The sequence below is a fragment of the Spinacia oleracea genome, chromosome 1 (assembly GCF_020520425.1).
Source record: "Spinacia oleracea cultivar Varoflay chromosome 1, BTI_SOV_V1, whole genome shotgun sequence".
Classification (NCBI taxonomy): domain Eukaryota; kingdom Viridiplantae; phylum Streptophyta; class Magnoliopsida; order Caryophyllales; family Amaranthaceae; genus Spinacia; species Spinacia oleracea.
Genome location: NC_079487.1, coordinates 130846695 through 130866001, shown reverse-complemented (window position 1 = coordinate 130866001; position 19307 = coordinate 130846695). Strand labels below are relative to the sequence as shown.

The window sequence follows — 19307 nt, the reverse complement described above, 5'->3', positions numbered from 1 at the left end:
CAGGGCCTTTATTGGATAGGGTCATTATAGGGTCAAACTTATACTACAATTATTTTGAAAATTAAAATAGTAATGATACAAAAAATTACGTGTATAGCTTCGTATTCACTTGTACTTGCACATGACTCTTTTGTTTTTCATTTTTCATTGCTCGTTTATTGACCCGCCCACTAATGACCCGCTATTGAAATGCGACCCGCTTTTGACCCGTCCATTATCGAACCGCTAAAAATGACCCTTTCAATACCCGACCCTCTTTTGACCCTCCCCGACCCTGACCCGACCCGCCCCGCCCGATAACCAGGTCTACTCCGAAGTAAATTTCAAAATCTATATTACGGAGTATGTTAGAGCATATTACATACATCCGAATCTATATTACGGAGTATGTTAGAGCATATTACATACATCCGAATGTATGATACACCTTCTCGCATATATTATTAACACGTAATATGTGTTTTCTCAACATCAAAATTGTTCATTATAGATTTTTATCTCGAACAATCACAGATATAGTGACATTAGTTATAGATTTTTATCTTTGTTTGCTTGGGGCTTTGCCCTCCTTTATCACCAAAAAAAACGGAGTTAAAGTTAAAACTAAAAAAAAACAAATCAAAGCATCCGTAATTTGCGGTACTTTCCAAGGGCTATCTAGTCTTTCTACTGTGTCACTCCTCCTGGCCATTAACCGAAATAAGAGAGGATGGAGATGAAGCAAGCAAAGTATCTGAATATTGTAAAACCATTATTGCTTTAATAAATACTCCGCCCGTAATAAAATAAATCCCCTTATTTTAAACATATCTTCTCCACACATACGCCTTTTCTTCTCTCAAATTTCTCTCTCTTAAATTCTAGGTTTAGGGGTCGTCGTCAATTTCCCCAATTCATATTAATTTCTTCAAATTTAGCCTTCAATTTCAATAGCAGCTAAAAAAAATTAGATTCACACTGAAATTTCAATTCGAAAACCTGTAATTAATCTTCGTAGTTGTAATAATTTGACTTTTTGATTCTTCTTCTTCTTCCTTTGTTTTTACCCTAATTCCAAAAAAATTAGTCACCTCAGATCTGCCTAATTCAATATTTCCATTGTATATATAACCCTGTAATTAGAAGATAAGTAAAAAATCTGCAAATTTCAGCTCAAATTTCAAAAATTTATTTGAGGTCCATTAATGGCGGTTTCAACAATTGCGCTGTATGCAAGTCCACCGAGTGGCATATGTTCTACACCGCATCCTTCAATCAATTCTCACTCTTCCTATGATTTCGATCTTAACGGAAGATCTCCATCCACGAGCTCGCAATCGTCATCATCAACCTCTCAAAGGCCGATAATCGGCGGTTTATCGCATCTTCTTAAACACTCTCCCACGTCGGTAAATGAGGAGTTTCAGAAAGTAGGGTTGGATGATCATCATTATCATCAATACGGCAGTTTGAGCAGCTCATTTCGGTATTCGAATTGCTCGCCGTTGAGTTCTTCGTTGAAGCGAGATCTTCAAAGTCCCGTTTCGGTGTTTCAGGGCCCGGTTTCGGTTTCGGGTTCCAGTAGCTATAATACCGTAGCTTCAGGATCATATTCGGGTTCATTTCGGGTAAATAATACTACGAATGGGTTGTTAAATGGGTTTGTGAGGAATTCTTTGGGGTCGTGTTTGGATCGTGATGTGGAGGAGCTTACGTTTAATATGGAGGAGCAATTTGTGTTTGGTGGTAGTGTTGCGGAATTGTTGGCAAGTGCTCAAAACAGGCATAAGATTTTCTATGAAGATTTTGTGATCAAGGCGTTTTATGAGGCTGAAAAGGCTCATAGAGGGCAGGTAATTCATTTTTTTTAATGTAAATTTGTATTATTATTTCACAATCAGCAATTATTTTTGAAATTTCCGATCTTTTTTATGCTTTTATGTGAAAATGCTGCAAAAATATAGAAATTTGAGTAGTATGAAAGCTGGGAGTAACATTGGTTGACTACATTATTTTATCAAATAGAAAGTAATGTTGTGTTGTATTTGATTACTCCGTATGAAGTTTATGTTTGGCGTTTGTATGTGTAGGTGAGAGCAAGTGGGCATCTATACTTGCATCACTGTGTGGAAACCGCTGTGCTTTTGGCTACCGTAGGAGCAAATTCGACCGTCGTAGCTGCTGGGTTATTGCATGATACCATTGATGATTCGATGGTTACATATGACTACATCCTAAGCATTTTTGGATCTGGGGTGGCTGATCTAGTTCATGGGGTAAGCCTTAAAAGATTCAAGTTTTAATCAGCACTAATGTTTTGTTTGTTTGTAAAATGCTTATTTGGACTTCCCAGGTTTGTGAAGCTGTGATGATTTTGTTTGCTTATGAATCAGTTGGCCGAACTTCATGTTTCTGTTTTGCTTATGTATATGGGTAGATCAGTTGCTTGAAGTAAAAGATGAGGGTAGACTTTGATTGTTTAATTGATCATGCAGTTTTCCTTTGATGTATGCATTGATCTTCATGAGTAGCATAGGTGTTATATGTCTAAGCATCTGATCTCTATGAGATTCAATAGTTGGAGAAGAAGGTATTAGTTTTTTATACGTGGTGCATAGATGCAGGACACTTTATTTCGTTGTAATTTGTGCTTCATAAGGTGGATTCTTTGACATACTTTTATGACTCTTGCACTTGCCATTGGAATACGGGATAACTAGGCAATAGACATGAAGACCTTTCTCTTTTTATTACTGTGTGTCCTCTCTTTTTTAAAGAGGAATTGTTAGTAAATGGAACCTTAATAGTTACCTTGAAGCTGTTGGATCGGATTTGTATACGAAGTATGAACAATGAGGGATATGCTGCAATCAGTTCCATTGATGGCTTACTTATGGTGGATGCTATTTTGTTTCAGGTGTCAAAACTAAGCCATTTGAGCAAGCTTGCACGTGAAAATAATATAGCAAATAAAACCATAGAAGCTGATCGGCTGCATACAATGTTTCTTGCTATGGCAGATGCCAGGGCAGTCTTAATTAAATTGGCAGATCGATTGCATAATATGATGACACTCGATGCATTACCCTCTCATAAACAGCAGAGGTTTGCGAAGGAAACGTTGGAGATATTTGCACCACTGGCTAACAGGCTTGGTATCTCTACTTGGAAAGAAAAATTAGAGGACTTGTGTTTCAAGCATCTTTACCCAAATCAACATGATGAATTGTCTTCCAAGCGTATGAACTCATTTGATCAAGCAATGATCAAATCAGCAACCGAGAAACTTGAAGAAGCTCTTAAGGATGAAGATATATCTTACCATGACTTGTCTGGTCGTCACAAAAGCTTATACAGCATTCATCGCAAAATGTCGAAGTATGCTTTGTCTCTAATCTTTTTCTCCTGTTTGATGGAGTACGCTATGTGCCAGACGTTTTTACTTACTCTGGCATAGTGGGTATGTGTTCCTTTTTTTGCATAGTTTGCTAACTATATATTCAATGACATGTAGGAAGAAGCTCACAGTTGACCAGATTCATGATATTCACGGGCTGCGATTGATTGTTGAGAATGAGGATGAATGTTTCAGAGCACTTAAGGTTGTTCATCAGTTGTGGCCTGAAGTGCCTGGAAAGTTCAAAGACTATATTCATTGTCCAAAATGCAATGGGTAAGTTATTTGTTTAATACTCTTATGTTGCAAGGCGTAAGTCTTCTGCCGATTATGTACCTGATATTTTTTCTCTTTGTTGTCTGTAGATACAAATCCCTTCATACTGTTGTGCTCGGTGAAGGAATGGTTCCAATTGAAGTTCAAATACGGACTAGGGAAATGCATCTACAAGCAGAGTATGGATTTGCTGCACATTGGAGGTATAAGGAGGGTGATTCTCAGCACTCTTCTTTTGTGCTTCAAATGGTGGAGTGGGCTAGATGGGTGGTCAATTGGCAGTGTGAGACAATGAACAAAGACCGACCATCAATGGACTATGCTGATTCCCTCAAGCCTCCATGTAAATTCCCAACTCACGCTGAAGGTTGTCCATATTCCTACAATGCTCAGTCTAATCAAGACGGACCTGTATTTGTCATCTTGATAGAGAATGACAAGGTTAGTCTTTGATATCCTCCTCCTCTTCCATTTCTTTTATGAACAACAAAGCTTTATGTTTCCCATGTTTCCGATTAATTTGGTAAGTAAGAGATAGTGAGCGGTTTACTGTGGTCGATTCAGTATGTGTGGTCTAGAAAGGGAATCTGAGCTGAATAAAGCTCAACTAAAACTCCTGGTCCTCCTTCTCGACTGTTTGGTCTCATATAACTTTTCCTTATCATGTGCCCTTTATTTTTAGTTTCTGATTCGTCCTTTTGAGATACTTCCTAGTAGAGGGTGAACCTAGTAAATTAACAGGACATTCGATTGGATCAGTCATATTATGCTTGGTTTTGTGTCTAGTTTCTTTTGCAGTGCATTGTTTTTTAATTGGTAACTTACTGTGTCTGGACTCTGGAGTGATATAACTGTATAGGACTTGATAGTAAGCGAAAATGTTATTTCTATTTGGGTCCATGATTCTCATGGAATAACGGCTTGAAATTCCAAATATATCTCTTCTGTTAGTTCTCAGTTCTGTGCATTTATAAGTTTGGCATCCTGTTTTATTCCAGATGTCTGTTCGGGAGTTCCCCACAAACTCCACCATGATGGATCTGTTAGAAATGACAGGCCATGGTAGCCCCCGTTGGAGGTCTTATGGCTTCCCCGTGAAGGAAGAGTTGAGGCCTCGGCTGAACCATCATCCCGTGAGTGACCCAACTTGCAAACTGAAGATGGGAGACGTGATTGAGCTAACTCCAGCCATTCCCGACAAGTCTCTAGTTGAGTACAGAGAAGAGATTCAACGCATGTACAATCGGGGTGTGTCGGTGTCCCCCAAACCCGCCTCTGCTGTCACAAATGCCAGTGTGGTTGGCTGGAGTAGTTGACGAAGAACGCATATGTATCTTTATTAGATAGGATTATGGTTGAATAACACAATCTGTTCATGTAAATATATCATTTGTACAGAAAATTTATGTTCTTGTATCGTGGGAAATATAAGATTGTGGCTAACTGAATTTGTTTATTGAAGAAATGAAAAGATCGAAAAAAAGAACAGATATTCCCACAAATGGCCTGACATGGTTTTTACCTCTTTTTCGATTCGATTTGTTCATACAGTGATTGAGAATCGAAACTTTAGGAACTGGTAATTCCTCTCATATGCGAATCAGTTGATGAGAGCGATTTCTATGATCAGTCAAAAGCACTGTCAAGCTGACGACTGATACATCGTGTTATTCGTCTGTAAGATTCTTGAAGTAAAGGGGTTGTTATGGAGAATATACTATGATGGGAGATGCAATGTTGAACGTGAAAAAAACACAAGCATAAAAAATGTTGGTAAAAAACCCCAAAAAAGGATATCTTTTGTCATGATTCTCTCTGAGTCTTGAGGGTGATAAATCGGTTCATATATCAATGCGTTCTATAATATACTCGTATTGATTAAGCAATCCCCATTACGCATGTCTGCTGTGCAGAGAAGTTGTTCTCTGATTATATGATCAATTAATTACAGTCTAATTTTCATGTTACTGATCAGAAATTGGTTTTCTGATAATCTGATCACTTAATACTACAGTTAGTTAATTTCTGATAAAAAATAATAGCTGAGTAATGATCAAATGTTCATAAATCTGCAACAAAAAATGCCCTGTATATTATTCAACCTTCTGAAACTTAGAATTACATTCTGAAATCACTAAAATAGACAGTTCTTTCTATCAGAAAACACAAGAGTAGCAGACACTAGACAGGCAGTGATTTCTCTCATTTCCAAAGAAAATGTTGAACAGAGTCTTGCCAGGACAGAACAAGCATCAGCATTACCAGAACCCCAGCAAGTCCCAATGAAGAACCACCAACCCTAAACACTGATGACGAGTCTGATGACAAGATTGATCTTCGTTCCCCTGACATCGACGAGGATGATGGTGATGAGGTGGTTTTAATCGCGATTATGAGTCCTGCTAATACCATTGGCAGAACAAACCCAGAATTCCATCTAATGTCATAACGTGTGTCGTTGCTCCTAGTCGTGTATAATGGGGATAGTATTACAGCTGAAACTAATGCCAGTGCCATGGCTATCGGTCTTTGAGATGTTATTTGGGTTGAGTATGCGTAGGTACTAGCCATTTTTGGTGAATCTTAATGCAGAAGATTCACGAAGAGAAGATGGTGCAAGAGTGGAGAAGAAGGTTGATAATGTAGAAGGGGGTGTATATATAAGGGATGAAAGGGTATATAGACGAAGGAATCTGGCTGTAAAGTATGGGGTTTTGGGTGGCAAAAAGACATAAAGTAGCCGTCCATAAAGTTGGAAAAGGTAATAGACATATTGATTGATATTGGGATGGGGGGAAGGATTTGAATTTGAGAAGTTTTGGAGGTAAGGTATATACTTCTCTTTTATGGTTCTACAGTTCTTGCTTTCACACCTAAACTTCGTTTCTATTATGTAAGCCACGTGTCACGGATGGGCCTTTTGACCGCCCGCGTGGCACCTAAATGTTTTGGACTTGATCGATGCAAGCCAGCCTAACTCATATGTGCAACAAGCATCGAACACAAAATAATAGAGGAAATAACACGTAATAATAATAACATGCAACAAGATACATGCATTAGTAAAGACACACATGCTCATGGGAGTTGCCTTATATGTGACACGTTGGGCCTTAGCGTCGGAAAAATGTAAATGCATGACAAGCTCCCCCACCTAAGCCACAAAAGCCCTCGTATCTTGTCGCTTCCCAATGCACATATCACGCATGCAACTCTTGTACAACACACGTGACATGCACCCACCGCGCTCGCCTAACTATCAACAAGCTAGGATGCTAGCACAACGAATCTCACTCCTTAGCACCACAACACATCTCCTCTTTGGACACCTCGCTTGTTGTACACATTTCTCCCTGATCGCTCAACACGTCTATTCATAACAGGTTCCGCCACGTAGTAGTCACGACATACCCCTCGGTCCATCAGGGGCTCTCCCCTCAAGCTCGCTCGCCTAGTCCCATTGTCAACACGTGACTCAAGGCTAAAGTTGGTACTTCGTATATCCTACTGATATGTGTTGTAATGTATGTGACTATAAGAGATGTTATCGTGTGTCTATCTCATACAAGATTTCGTTGACCTTCTCCCTAATTGTTGAGCCTCTTATCTTAGAGCGAAATACACATCAGTCCGTCCACTCCCAAACATTTCGCAGATAACAGAACTCAACCCTATGATCTCCAAGTCACAACATAAACTCCCCACAAACTCCACCAACATTAGTTGGTCTCTTATCCACTCATGTTATTGACACGAAGCAATAAACTAAACAAGACTCGCATTTAAGTAGAATACATAAAAGTTATCGCTTTTTGGACGTTAAAGCTAGAAACTACACATACAACCGTCATGTTTAGTTTCTTAAATTAAGAAAGATACTTCTTTACACAAAAGACACATCTCATTGTCATCCAACCTTAGCAAAGAAGTTAAAAACTGTCAAACTGTCCAACTTATCAGGCATATTTCATGTCATCCGATTCCTCCATTCTTTTTTTTATTCTTCTTTTTTTAATATAAGATTCCTTCATCGTATATATAACTAGCAAGTTCAACCGTTCCTACAAAATTAAATACTTGGTTAATTCAGAATCAAGAAGAGTAATTGAGGTTAAGGTAAGAGATAATAGTAGATGCAACAATGGTGTATGCAAAGGTATTTCGTAGATATTTCTTCAATTTACTTATGACTATCAATAAAATTATCACAAACGTAACAAAGTTAAACCTACCACCTATATTTGTCCCAATAGCTCATTTCTTACTCTCCTTGTACTACAAATATTGTGGTCTCTCTCCATGCACCGTTGATTTGGATGATCAAACTACCATGCATTTTTGGATCTCTAACCATAAGCGCCATGGTCGACCTAACCTAGTCCTCATCCATGGTTGTGGTGGAGATGCGCGCTGGCAATTCCTCCCCCAGGTACGGACTATATATACCTAGTTTTTACTAATAAATCCTGAACATACTCATTTAATTAACACAGTAATATCAGGTCAACTTAATTAATCTTACATGGCGAAATGATATGATTGCTCAATTTAGTAATTTTGGTTCCTTAACTGTCAAAGGACCAACTCAACCAAAAGCTTAAGCTGATGGTTGAAGCCCCGAGATTAGTTTTATACTCTATCACGCCCCCTCACATGAAAGCCCTTTGGGCTTGAAGTGTGGATGTAGCATAGGCCTCTTCATACCTAGCGCGAAATATTCCACTTTGAAAGGAGGGGTGGATGAGATTCGAACCCGTGACCTTTGCGTCACGTTGGCTCTGATACCATGTCAAAGGACCAATTCAACCAAAAGCTTAAGCTGATGGTTGAAGCCCCGAGATTAGTTTTATACTCTATCATTAACATATATGGTTATTGAGCAGATAGGATCACTATCGAAATCATTCAACATATACATGCCAGATTTACTATTCTTTGGAGAATCATACACCAAAAACAAAGACCGTACGCCTCGTTATCAAGCCAAGTGTATAATGGAAGGGCTAAAGAAGGGATTTGGTGTTAAGAAGTGCACAGTTTACTCAATCAGCTATGGAGGGTGGGTAGGCTATTCAATGGCTGAGATGTACCCTTGTGTAGTGGAGATGAACGTGATCGTTAGCTGCGGTGTAGGAACAACCGTAGATCAGAAGCAGGATCAGTTAATTAGGGTAGGGAAGCAACTAGAGGAGGTGCTTGAAGTGGTTGTACCAAAGGATCCTGATGCTATTAGATTGTTGGTACAAAAAGCTGTTTACAAGTATGATCTTACAAAATGGGCTCCTAATTTTATACTTTGGGAGTTTATCAAGGTTAGTTTTTGTTTGATACCAAGTACTTCCTTTGTTTATTTTTCCTCGCAACGTTTGTCACTTTTACGCACGTCAATGCACAACTTTGATCATTAATATCTTTAATTTCCTTTAAGAAAAAATTATAAAAAATGTAATATTTTGAAAATACACATAACGAATCTAACAAGATCCCGCATGACTATGTTTTATCTTACGTATAAATCACCAACAATGGTCAAAGTATAATATATGAATAGTGTAGAAATCACAAATATTACGAGTATTAAAAGTCGGAAAAAAAATTAGAGATTGATTTTGAGATGGATACAATAAACGTCTCAAACACGAGACACATTACTAAAATTTTGTATTTAAATTAAAATTGAGATGGAATTGTATATGGAGTTTCAAAAATTCCGTCTCAAATTTATAATGGATTTGCAAGAATTCCGTCTTAAATTTTTTTGAGACGTCCTCTATAGAGACGCCCTAATTCTGTCTCAAATCTGTCGCTAAGCATCATCAGGTAAATGAAACGTACCATAAGTTAACCATTTACTTTTCTTGTTTCCTGTTTCGTGGACGGTTCGGGGTTCAATGAGACTAATGCTTTGTTTGTTGTTGTTTTAGACAATTGAGAATAAGAACAGGAAGGAAAAAGAAGAGCTTATGAAATGTGTAATGTTTGAAGATGCAGATTCCAAGATTTCTGCTTTGTCACAGGTAAGTTCTCGTGTCGGATCCTTCACAAGTCAACACAGGGTACGAATACTTAACACGTACCACATTTTAATCAAAATCTACCACATATATATGACATCACATGAGTTCTCGAGTCCGAGTAACATAAAATTGAGTTACTTGACTATAGTATGTGTTATCTGCAAGAAAATGAAGTATATATACTGTATGGCAGGAAACACTTCTAGTATGGGGCGATCAGGACTATTTCTTCCCAAAAGAGATAGGCCATCAACTTCAAAGGTGAATCAATAAATCACTAATCAGTAATCTGTAATTAGTGCATAATTGTAATATTAATCATGGTTGCTAATTGTTAAATCAAAATGAAAACCTGCAGGAAATTGGGGCCTAAATCAAGGTTAATGATAATTAAGGAGACCGGGCATGCAATAAACATTGATTCACCCAAGGAGCTTAATGAGTTGATCAAATCATTTGTATTTGGTCAACTAGATAGATAGCAAAAATCACTTCAAATGTAACTATTCAGCAAGTTATGTGTTTGGACTTTGGCTGATCAAATTATTACCCCTTTCTCAGTTTTCTTTTATTTATATAATTCGAAAATAAAACGAAAAATCAAGAGATGCTCCAATAATTAGAGTATTAGACACATTATTCTCGTAATTGAGAGACTCAGTATTTGATTCTCAAAATTGTTTGACATTGTGCTTCGCATTTTTAAATGAAAAACAAACAAACATTCACAAGTATTCGCTACTAATTGGGTGTTTGAACAAGTTATTCCATAGACGGAGTACATTTTAGCTTAACACTGCCAGTACCACTGCTACCAAAACTTAAATACTCCATTCGTTCCGGAAATATCGCACCATGGTTGACTTTTACTCCTCTAACCGTTACTTTAACTCTTAATATCTCAAATCGTGTGTAAGCAAAAATTTAAAAAAAAAAAAAATTAGAAAATATATATCGATACGAATCTACTATGACTCCACATAACTAAAATTTTCTTACGTACTCATCACGAAAAATAGCCAAAATCGTAGGGTGAATAGTGTAAAAGAACAAGTGTTGCGATATTTTCAGAACGGAGGAAGTATACTAACATCGGTAGACATCGACAATTTGTTTTCAAAATTGCTCCTTAAATAATAAAACTAGTCTTGTATTAGACCATTTGATAGTCTTTTACAAAAAATTGGCTTTGATCAACTCAAAGAAATACTAAGAATTAATGTTGTTGGCTTTTGGGCTTGCAAACATGAGCATTTGCATTCAAAAGTTGGACTTGGCAAACATAAATGTCGACCAGACGACCAAGTAAATTGTGTCACAAGAAATTGTCATTTTTATCTATCATTCCTTCTATTTAAATCCAAACAAGCCCACAATAATCCAGTAACCACTTTTCCCACTATATCCAAGTGGTAAAATTACTAAACCACCCCTCCGTCGACCGATACATATTTATCTCCGACCACTAACCGCCTTTCCCCAACTCACTCTCTCTTTCTATCTCATCACAAGTATACGAACAATGTCGGCGGGGGACCAAGCGGCGGTTGCGATTGCGGCGCAGTTACTTCTAGCCGGCGACGGCGCATGTCTAGGATTAGCCCTTGGCTACGTCGCAGTCCGAAGCCTTACAAAATTTGCCGCCACGTCGTCGGCGCTTCGGAAAATTGGCGACGCGCCTTCCGTGCAAGTTTCCGATCTACGGTTCTTAATAAAGGAAGATTCCGGTGGTGGAGATGAAGGAGAGAGAAATTCGGAGGTTTTAGTGGTTGTGCGAGGTTTGGTGGCGTCGAAATCGGCGGTGAAAGGAAGTTGGAAGAGTTTGTGGCCTGATGTACTTGTTTCTCACGAATCTGGTGATCGTGGTGTTGTTCTTCAGCGATCTCAGAAGGTACAACTGTATAATTCTTGTTTTCTTGAATGCTGAAATGGAGATTATTTTGGTGGAAATTAGAAGTTACCGTAGTTGAAACTAGTGTGATTTGTTTTGGAATTGACATTTCAGGAGTAATGAAACTGTTGACGTCGTTTGCTTTGATGATATAGACTGAGAATTTTGTGTAAGGCAGTGGACGGTTCTAAGTTTTTTTTTGGGGGTGTTTTCCTCATAGGATGAATATGCCACTTGAATTGAATGTTGTATGACTTGTCAGTTAAAAACACCGATGCAATGTTGCTTATCGTTTGCAAGTAGAGTCGCTTATTTAGGACTGGAGGAGTAAAAAATGGTTGATAATTGTGTATGTCAGTTGACTTTGTTAAGTGCGATAAGGTGTAGGAACGTAGGATAGTCAATTTGATGCAGTTAAATAAAATGGAAGGAAATGAATGAACTTTTCACTGAAATGAGGGACTTGATATTTAGATAGGTTGGAGGATGGGTGTGGACTGTGGAGAATACAAAATGGATAGAAAAGAGGATTGAATAGACCAAAATGCATTGATATAATGCTTGCTTGGGTCCTGGAGGGGTTGAAAAGGTTAGGAGGCAAAACAAAGAGACGGAGTTACATGAATAACTAGTTGCAATATATAAACATTCGGTATCTTTATTTGTATATGTAAACTTCTGTTAAGGCTGTTCTTTCGCTGTATGAACTTCTCTTATAAGAATTTTCTGAGGCAAATTAAGCTCATGATATGAGTTCTCTGCTGTGTGCCTTGTGCCCCTATTACGTGTTAGCCAATCTTCAGGCATCAACAATTGTGCCATTCAGTCACTGGGCTTATGTCCCACCGCGATAGATAATGTTCAGTATTATCATTAATATTAGCTCCTTCATCATTGTTCAATTATCCCTGAGTAGGTGCAGATATTATACTGTTGTGCTGCTGCCATAATGGGGCTCAATTTGGTTTCAAACTTTCAACAGATTTTGTAAAATGCAGAGATGGAAATTAAGTAGACACTAATTTAGCCTAGTTCATCTGGTAACCTTAGCCCTTAAGCGTAATGCACCGTCTTGTTCATTGCAGTATTTTAGTGATAGGTACTACTTTTTGCTTTAAGTACATGAAATGTTACACTTGAGTTTGTGATCCTGGAGTGAGAGTCCACAGAATAAAACAATTGATAAATTGGTAGTAACTTTTTGTCATCCCAGTAGGATTTTGCTATAATTGGATGTGATCTTGCCCTTTTTGTAGGGTGGTTCTGATGCGGTGGGCATGAACCTCAGTCTAGCTGTGTTACAATGGGATGGTGTTGGGCAGGCAGCAATTATTGTCATGGCTTAGAAAGAATTGGTGAGGCAATAACTTGTGGTGTCTTGACATTGGTGAGGAAGACACTAGCATAGGAACATAGGCATTGTGCAATGGCTTGCGTATTATGCTTTTAGTGAAGCATTACTTTTTCCTTAAAACTTGCGTGATGTTCCAAAATCAAGCCACAGTTCCTCTTTTAAAAAGTAGTAATGTTAGTTTCGGAGCTTGCGTTTCATTTTCCTTTTCATTTTAGTTTATATACTGGCGGTAGTTTTTCTCGTTCCAGTAGGTGTTCTAGTTACCTTGTCCAACTAGGACTTCAAACTTTTATCCCAGTTACAATCATGTAAGGGATCATAGCTTACTAAGTTATTCAGTTTGTGCAAATTTGATAATTTACTTCAAAATTAAGAGGGAGTCTTGTTTCTCTCGAATTTTAGTTTCAAGTTTCTTTTCTGTTTGGTTGTTTGATTATACCTGGTTGTTTTTGTTCTGTTTGATTCAAAATCTTGCCCCGGATTGTGTTATCTCCGGATTTTGAATTAGTTTGTATTTGTCTCTTTATTCTTATCCAAGTTATGAAAGTTCCTTTTGAAGGAACTTCTGGAGGACTTATGAGGACTTCAGTTGCAAGAATGGCAACAACAATTTTTTTGACATACCAATGTGAGATTATTTTGCTGAAAATAAGTTGTGCCACAAGAGATGAACAATACAGAGTACTGTACTATTGAAAAGTTGCAGATTAATAGACGTTCTTTCTCTTCTGAATCAAGCTTTCGTCTTTGAAAGAAAGCAGGAAAACTAAGGAAGTTGAAAATTTTCTTTATTTAGTTTCTTGTGCTGATGCTGAAAATTTGACGTTTTAAAATTCTGTATAATATGATGTGTATATGGTGCTCATTACACACTTTTCGTCTGTAGGACTTCAGAGGAATTATTTTAGACCCGATGTGCTGCATCTTATATGCTTAAAGTTACTGGTAAATATGAAGAAACTTCCAGATGCTGTGGTTTTAAGAAGAATACTTTATTCCATCCTACTGAAAAAGAAAAAGGGGCATTGTGTTTGGATCCCTGAATTTAAGCTTGAAAGGGAGTGGTCTTTATAGAGTTATGGGCAATCCACATCTTGAGACTGCAAGTTAGCTATTTGTCATCACTAACTTGTATGTTTGATGATGCAGCTTTGTTCATTTTATGCTCTTGGCATCGTTCAAAATTAATATTATTTTTACTTTAGGCCTATCATCTTATGATAAGATTGAAAGGCATCTTGTTCTGAGATTTCTCTTTGTTATTTACACATTGCCTTTTCATGTTGTATCTTACTGTGGTCTTTCCTCCGCTGTGAAGTGTATATACAATGAATGGAGAGGATTTTTTGGATGGTATCCAGATCTACGTGCAGTCTTGTCCAAAGCCTGGAGAGAACAGGGTACTACCTCCACTAGAACGGTAATTTTCTGTTGGTCTTGTTATTCCTAAATGGGGCAATCTTTTCTCCGCTTCCTTGCTTCTGTGTTATGCATATTGTAAACGCTAGCTTGCGTATCTCAGAATTAAAGGGAATCTGCTTCATGATTAGAAATGTTTAAATTTGATAATTGTGTTACATTGGTTACTGACTACTTTCAAGTACACTGTAAGATGAGTTCATCTGTTCGCTAAAAATGGTAATGATTTTTAAGCAATACCGTGGAGAACCAGAAATTGAAAAAGGCAGACCAAGATACGGAGAGGATATCAAAGTGCAAATTTCAGGGTTTTTAGTGACCATTTTTGGAACATGGCAAGCATATTTCCCAGCCACTATCATACAATTTTGTTCTGTATTTTATTCTTTTGCTTTCATCTTCTAGGTAATTTTGCGTCTTTTAGCTTTATCCAAGAATCCAGGGTATATGAAATTGTGTTTTTATTTTTAAATTATACTGTTCGCCTGTTCGGAACCTTTAATGTCCGTTTCTGATTTCTTTTTCCGATTTTGCACCTAAGAAACATCTTACCAGGGCATTTGACTATTTGAGGATGTGAGCAGAACTATCTTGTCAGAATTTAAGTAGCATACACTAGATAGTAACAATATACAGAAAAATGGGAAGATTTAAGGACATAATCATGGTAGCGTAACTGGATGATGTCAGATTCTCTATTAGAGCTCGCCTGTTCCCCGCCCCGATAGAATAAGAAAAAAGAGGTACACTGAGAGGGTGCATGGAAATAAGTGAGGCAATACTGGTTAGTAGTTTTGGGGCTGACCTGAGGTAACTGTGCAACGACTAAAGATTTGTGCTACATCCGTTTCACAATACTTGCATCATTTCCTTTTTCACGTATTCCAACCCGTTTCTTTGCATCATCTCTAATTGCATATTAGTAAAGATTATAAAAAGTTGATATTTGGAATCCTCGCATTGATATGAATTGAACAAGATCACTTGACTATGTTTTTTCTTACATAATGGTGAAAGAAAGATTGTCAAATTTGGTTGATAAATAGTGCCAAATGAGAAACGATGCAAGTAAAGCACTGTCCAGCTAATTTAATTTAAGATTTTTTCCCTGTCATATCTTTTTAACACTGAGAAACATGATTTTGTTGAGCTTGTTCTAACGACGTTAAAGTGTAGTTTTTACGATGTTCTTTTTTCAGGTCCCTTTTGTTCTTGTTGATGGTCGTCAACAGACACAATCTGAATATGTCGTGGTTGACTTGGATGGTTCAAATCATCCACTACCTCTGACAACGATCTACCAGCATATGCAACCAATTGAAGCCTCTCCTTATACTTTTCTTCAGGCACTTTTTGGGCATGAATACCCTGTGAGCTGCTAACTTTCCTGTTCACTTGATCGTGATTTTTTTCCCTTCTTTCTTCCTCAATCCTTAACTTCATATTCTCTTGCTTCTTCTCTAATGCAAAATGTGACTGGCTCTAAGGTTGGCGTGCTTGACGAAGAGAAAATTCTTCCGCTGGGAAAGGAGGTCACAGCAGTTGGCATCTGTTCTTCAAAAAGTGGGGCTCTTGAGATAAAGTCATGCAGAGATCTTCCTTGCTTTCTGTAAGGCCATCAGATCTACTGTTGTAAATAATTTTATTTCAATACCTTTCATGTAACTGGACCTACAGTTTTGTGCGCATTGGGGTGGGTGCTCATAATCACTATTGTCTTTGAACCTTAAAGAGAATGAACATAATTTTTAATTAACAGGTTTAGGTTGTTTCAGGAATGTTGTGTGAGAACTGGTTCCCAATCTTGCCAGATAATTTTATCATATTATGTTGTTTCTTTTGCAGGTCTGAGTTGTCCAAAGATCAGATATTAGTTCAACTCTCTTTCAGGACGAAGATCTTACTCTGGAGCGGTATTTTTATTGGTTCAGTGTCGATCGGCATACTTGGTTATGCAATTGTTAGGTATTATTACAGATGTGCAATCCTTTTATATATATTGGTTGCTGCTTTTCTGTTCATAACATAGATTGCCAGATTGGACTGGAATTAAAGTTAACAACATTTGAAGATTATGTGCCTCTGAATGTGCCTGTGACTATTGGTGTCCTTGTTTTGTTTTTTTTTTCTTTCTTGGTAAGATAAGTGAAATACGTAGTATTAAGAAAGTACTAATTACAGAGTATTTGTTTTCCATTTCAGAGTAGGTATTATCATTTTTTTTTCTATGATTGCATGTATGTTGTGCTGCAATGTAATTTACTGCTACTGGTCATAGCTGGTAAACTGGATGTTGGTTGAAAGCATTTGATTTTGTTTAGTGAGTGATATATACAAGATTTGTTGAATTCTTGAGCAGGAAGTGACATTCTTTTGTTTAGCTGTTTGATTTTCCCTTTACCCTTCCTTCTACTAAACTAGGTGTCATTGAATGAAGTGTATGTTCCCCTTCAAAACATTTACATACACTTAGGCCGCAATTGATTTGGTGTAAAATGTTTTCAGTGCAAAATGATTTTCCAAGGAAAACACAATTCCAAACTAGTTTTCCTTTGTTTGGTTCCTTAAAAAAAAGGGAGAAGATGGTGAAGATTGAGGGGAAGGTAAGGAGGAAAGGAGAAAATGTGGAAAAGTGGTTTCGCCTCCTTCAAATTGAAAAAGTTTTTCCACCTATGAGGGAGTTATGGAAAATTGTTTTTCATCCCTTGCCCAACCAAACTTCCTTATGAAAACCGTTTTACACCCTACCAGACGGAGCCTTAATCTATGCTAATGAAATACTTACAGAAAGTAAAAGGATGGAAAGGATGGAATACTGTTGAGAGTAGGCAAAGTTAGAGGCATTCGAGTGAATTGTGATTAGGAACTGTTTTTCCAACTTTTGACTATTAATTAAATATGGATAGTGATTAAAGGCATTCAAGTAAATCTGATAGTGATTAGAGGCATTCAAGTAAATCTGAGATTGATTTGTCGCTCATTGTTGGCCTGTTTTCAACTGCTTGCCTCTGATTTCTTGCAGGAACTGGAATAAGTGGAAACAATGGCGGGTGCAAAGGAGGGCAGAGCAACAAAACCATCCCGCAGCTGCTGAAAGTGACAACAGCAGTCCCGAGTCTGAAGTTGAAGACGTTGATGAAGATGTGGGTGATGTTCCTGATGGACAGTTGTGTGTAATCTGCCTTATGAGGAGACGACGGTCTGCATTTGTACCGTGTGGACACCTGGTTTGTTGTAGAAGGTGCGCGTTTTCTGTTGAAAGAGATTTAGCACCGAAATGTCCTGTTTGCCGGCAGTCTATTCGTGGTTCTGTCAGGATCTATGATGCTTGATGTATTCAACAGATATATGTCCATGTTTTAGAAGTAGCCTAACAGACAAGGAGATGAAGCTTTTGTGAATATGTCTCATTGCTGAATAAACTGACAAATATTTAAGGAAATGTTTGAAGGCTTCACTTCCTTTTTCTGTGTATGAAGTATGAACTCCACTGTTATGTTTATGATGTTTAAGCATCCTTGACGGTGGAGCAGGGTTTCACCATGTACATAGTTTATCTCTTCTCTTATCTCAAATTAATCCCAACTTAGCGATGAAACTCTTTTCTCTTTTGTGATTCCTGGCACTCTCAGAGAATATATTTTAGAATGCTGTGCAGTACTACGTTGTACAAAATTTTAACGTGGAACCTAATAATTGATTTTGAATGAAACGTAATGTATTTAGTTGAACATTTGACAACCCTCTTTTCATTGTTCCGGGTTCATTTTTGTGAGCTAACCACTGTCCTCTGACCATGGAGTTATTGTTTATACATCGCCTTTGTGTGTGTTTTTTAGGGAATTCATCTTGTGAAGCACAAAACTTTTTGATTTCAACTGAATAGTGATAACTATAATCTTTTATTTTAATCTCATTAATTACAATATTTTTGAAACTAAATCCATACAAAATTAAAATTATATCACGAAAAGACGTGAAATCAATAACATTCAAATCCATTTTTAAAATTCTACAAACATACCGAGTACATGCAATACTGCCAGAATCTCAGTCACAAGTCTAACAATACAAGTGCAAGCAATCCGACCCAGTGAACCCGATGGGTTTGTCCAATAGTTTAGAATACGAACCGTTTAGGACCCACGAGCTAAAATTTGAAATTTGATCCGGTCCGATATATTCAACCCAAACCCGACCCAACTCGCTTATGTTAATCCGATTAAGATCCGAGTCCGATAACAGACCGATCCGTTACAATCCGTATCCGTTTAATCCGAACCGAAGCGATCCGAAATCCGTTTATGATCCGATCTGTTTGAACCCGAATCCGTTCCATCCCGAGAAAAATCCGTATAATCCGATCTGTTGTAATAAGTGACTCGTTTAATCCGAATTGTTTCAACCGATGGCCCGTTTAATCCGAACCAATTTCGATCTGAACCCGTTTAACCCAAACCGTTCACTACCCATAAGAGAACATTAATTATGTTGCACTTACTTTATTAATTCGTTATAAATTATACTCGTTAACTATTACTTTATTAGTTCATTAATAAATGTTTTGCTAATACGACGTAATATATTTTATTACTTCAGTTCCCTAAAGTTATTTACTCTTACTATTTTGCACGGAATATAATGTAATATGTAACCACTAAGATATCCAATTCAGTATATGAATGGACCTAACCTGGATTCCAACCCGCTACTGAATAACCTGATCCAATATGAAACTGAATCCGATGTAACCCGACTAAATCTGTTTCAATCCGACCTATGTTAGTCCGTTACGTGATTAATCCGACCCGATATGAACCCGAACCCGTTATAGTCCGGCTAAACCAGTTAACGATTCATCATGTTTCAATCCGATCCGATCCGACCCAACCCGACTACAATCCGACCCGTTTCATACCCGATCCGATATGAACCCGTGCATAAAAAATCCGACCCGTTAAGTTTTAAATCCGT

General features: G+C 37.6%; 3 protein-coding genes across 3 annotated transcripts; all 3 read left to right on the top strand.

The window, feature by feature from the left end:
• Positions 1 to 727: 727 nt before the first annotated feature.
• On the top strand, positions 728 to 5154 carry LOC110803937 (probable GTP diphosphokinase RSH2, chloroplastic). The gene is made up of 6 exons (XM_022009494.2): positions 728 to 1832; positions 2070 to 2255; positions 2897 to 3357; positions 3494 to 3652; positions 3742 to 4093; positions 4651 to 5154. The coding sequence occupies exons 1-6, from the start codon at positions 1185 to 1187 to the stop codon at positions 4966 to 4968; spliced, it is 2124 nt and encodes a 707-aa protein (XP_021865186.1). The 5' UTR covers positions 728 to 1184; the 3' UTR covers positions 4969 to 5154.
• A 2551-nt stretch (positions 5155 to 7705) lies between these two features.
• LOC110802848 (uncharacterized) lies at positions 7706 to 10329 on the top strand. Its single transcript, XM_022008314.2, has 5 exons — positions 7706 to 8081; positions 8536 to 8964; positions 9577 to 9669; positions 9863 to 9930; positions 10028 to 10329. The coding sequence occupies exons 1-5, from the start codon at positions 7794 to 7796 to the stop codon at positions 10149 to 10151; spliced, it is 1002 nt and encodes a 333-aa protein (XP_021864006.1). The 5' UTR covers positions 7706 to 7793; the 3' UTR covers positions 10152 to 10329.
• A 730-nt stretch (positions 10330 to 11059) lies between these two features.
• On the top strand, positions 11060 to 17880 carry LOC110803929 (E3 ubiquitin-protein ligase SPL2). Its single transcript, XM_022009481.2, has 6 exons — positions 11060 to 11560; positions 14233 to 14334; positions 15533 to 15703; positions 15821 to 15942; positions 16179 to 16298; positions 17356 to 17880. Exons 1-6 carry the CDS (start codon positions 11192 to 11194, stop codon positions 17663 to 17665), a joined length of 1194 nt encoding a protein of 397 aa, XP_021865173.1. The 5' UTR covers positions 11060 to 11191; the 3' UTR covers positions 17666 to 17880.
• The last annotated feature ends 1427 nt before the right edge of the window (positions 17881 to 19307 follow it).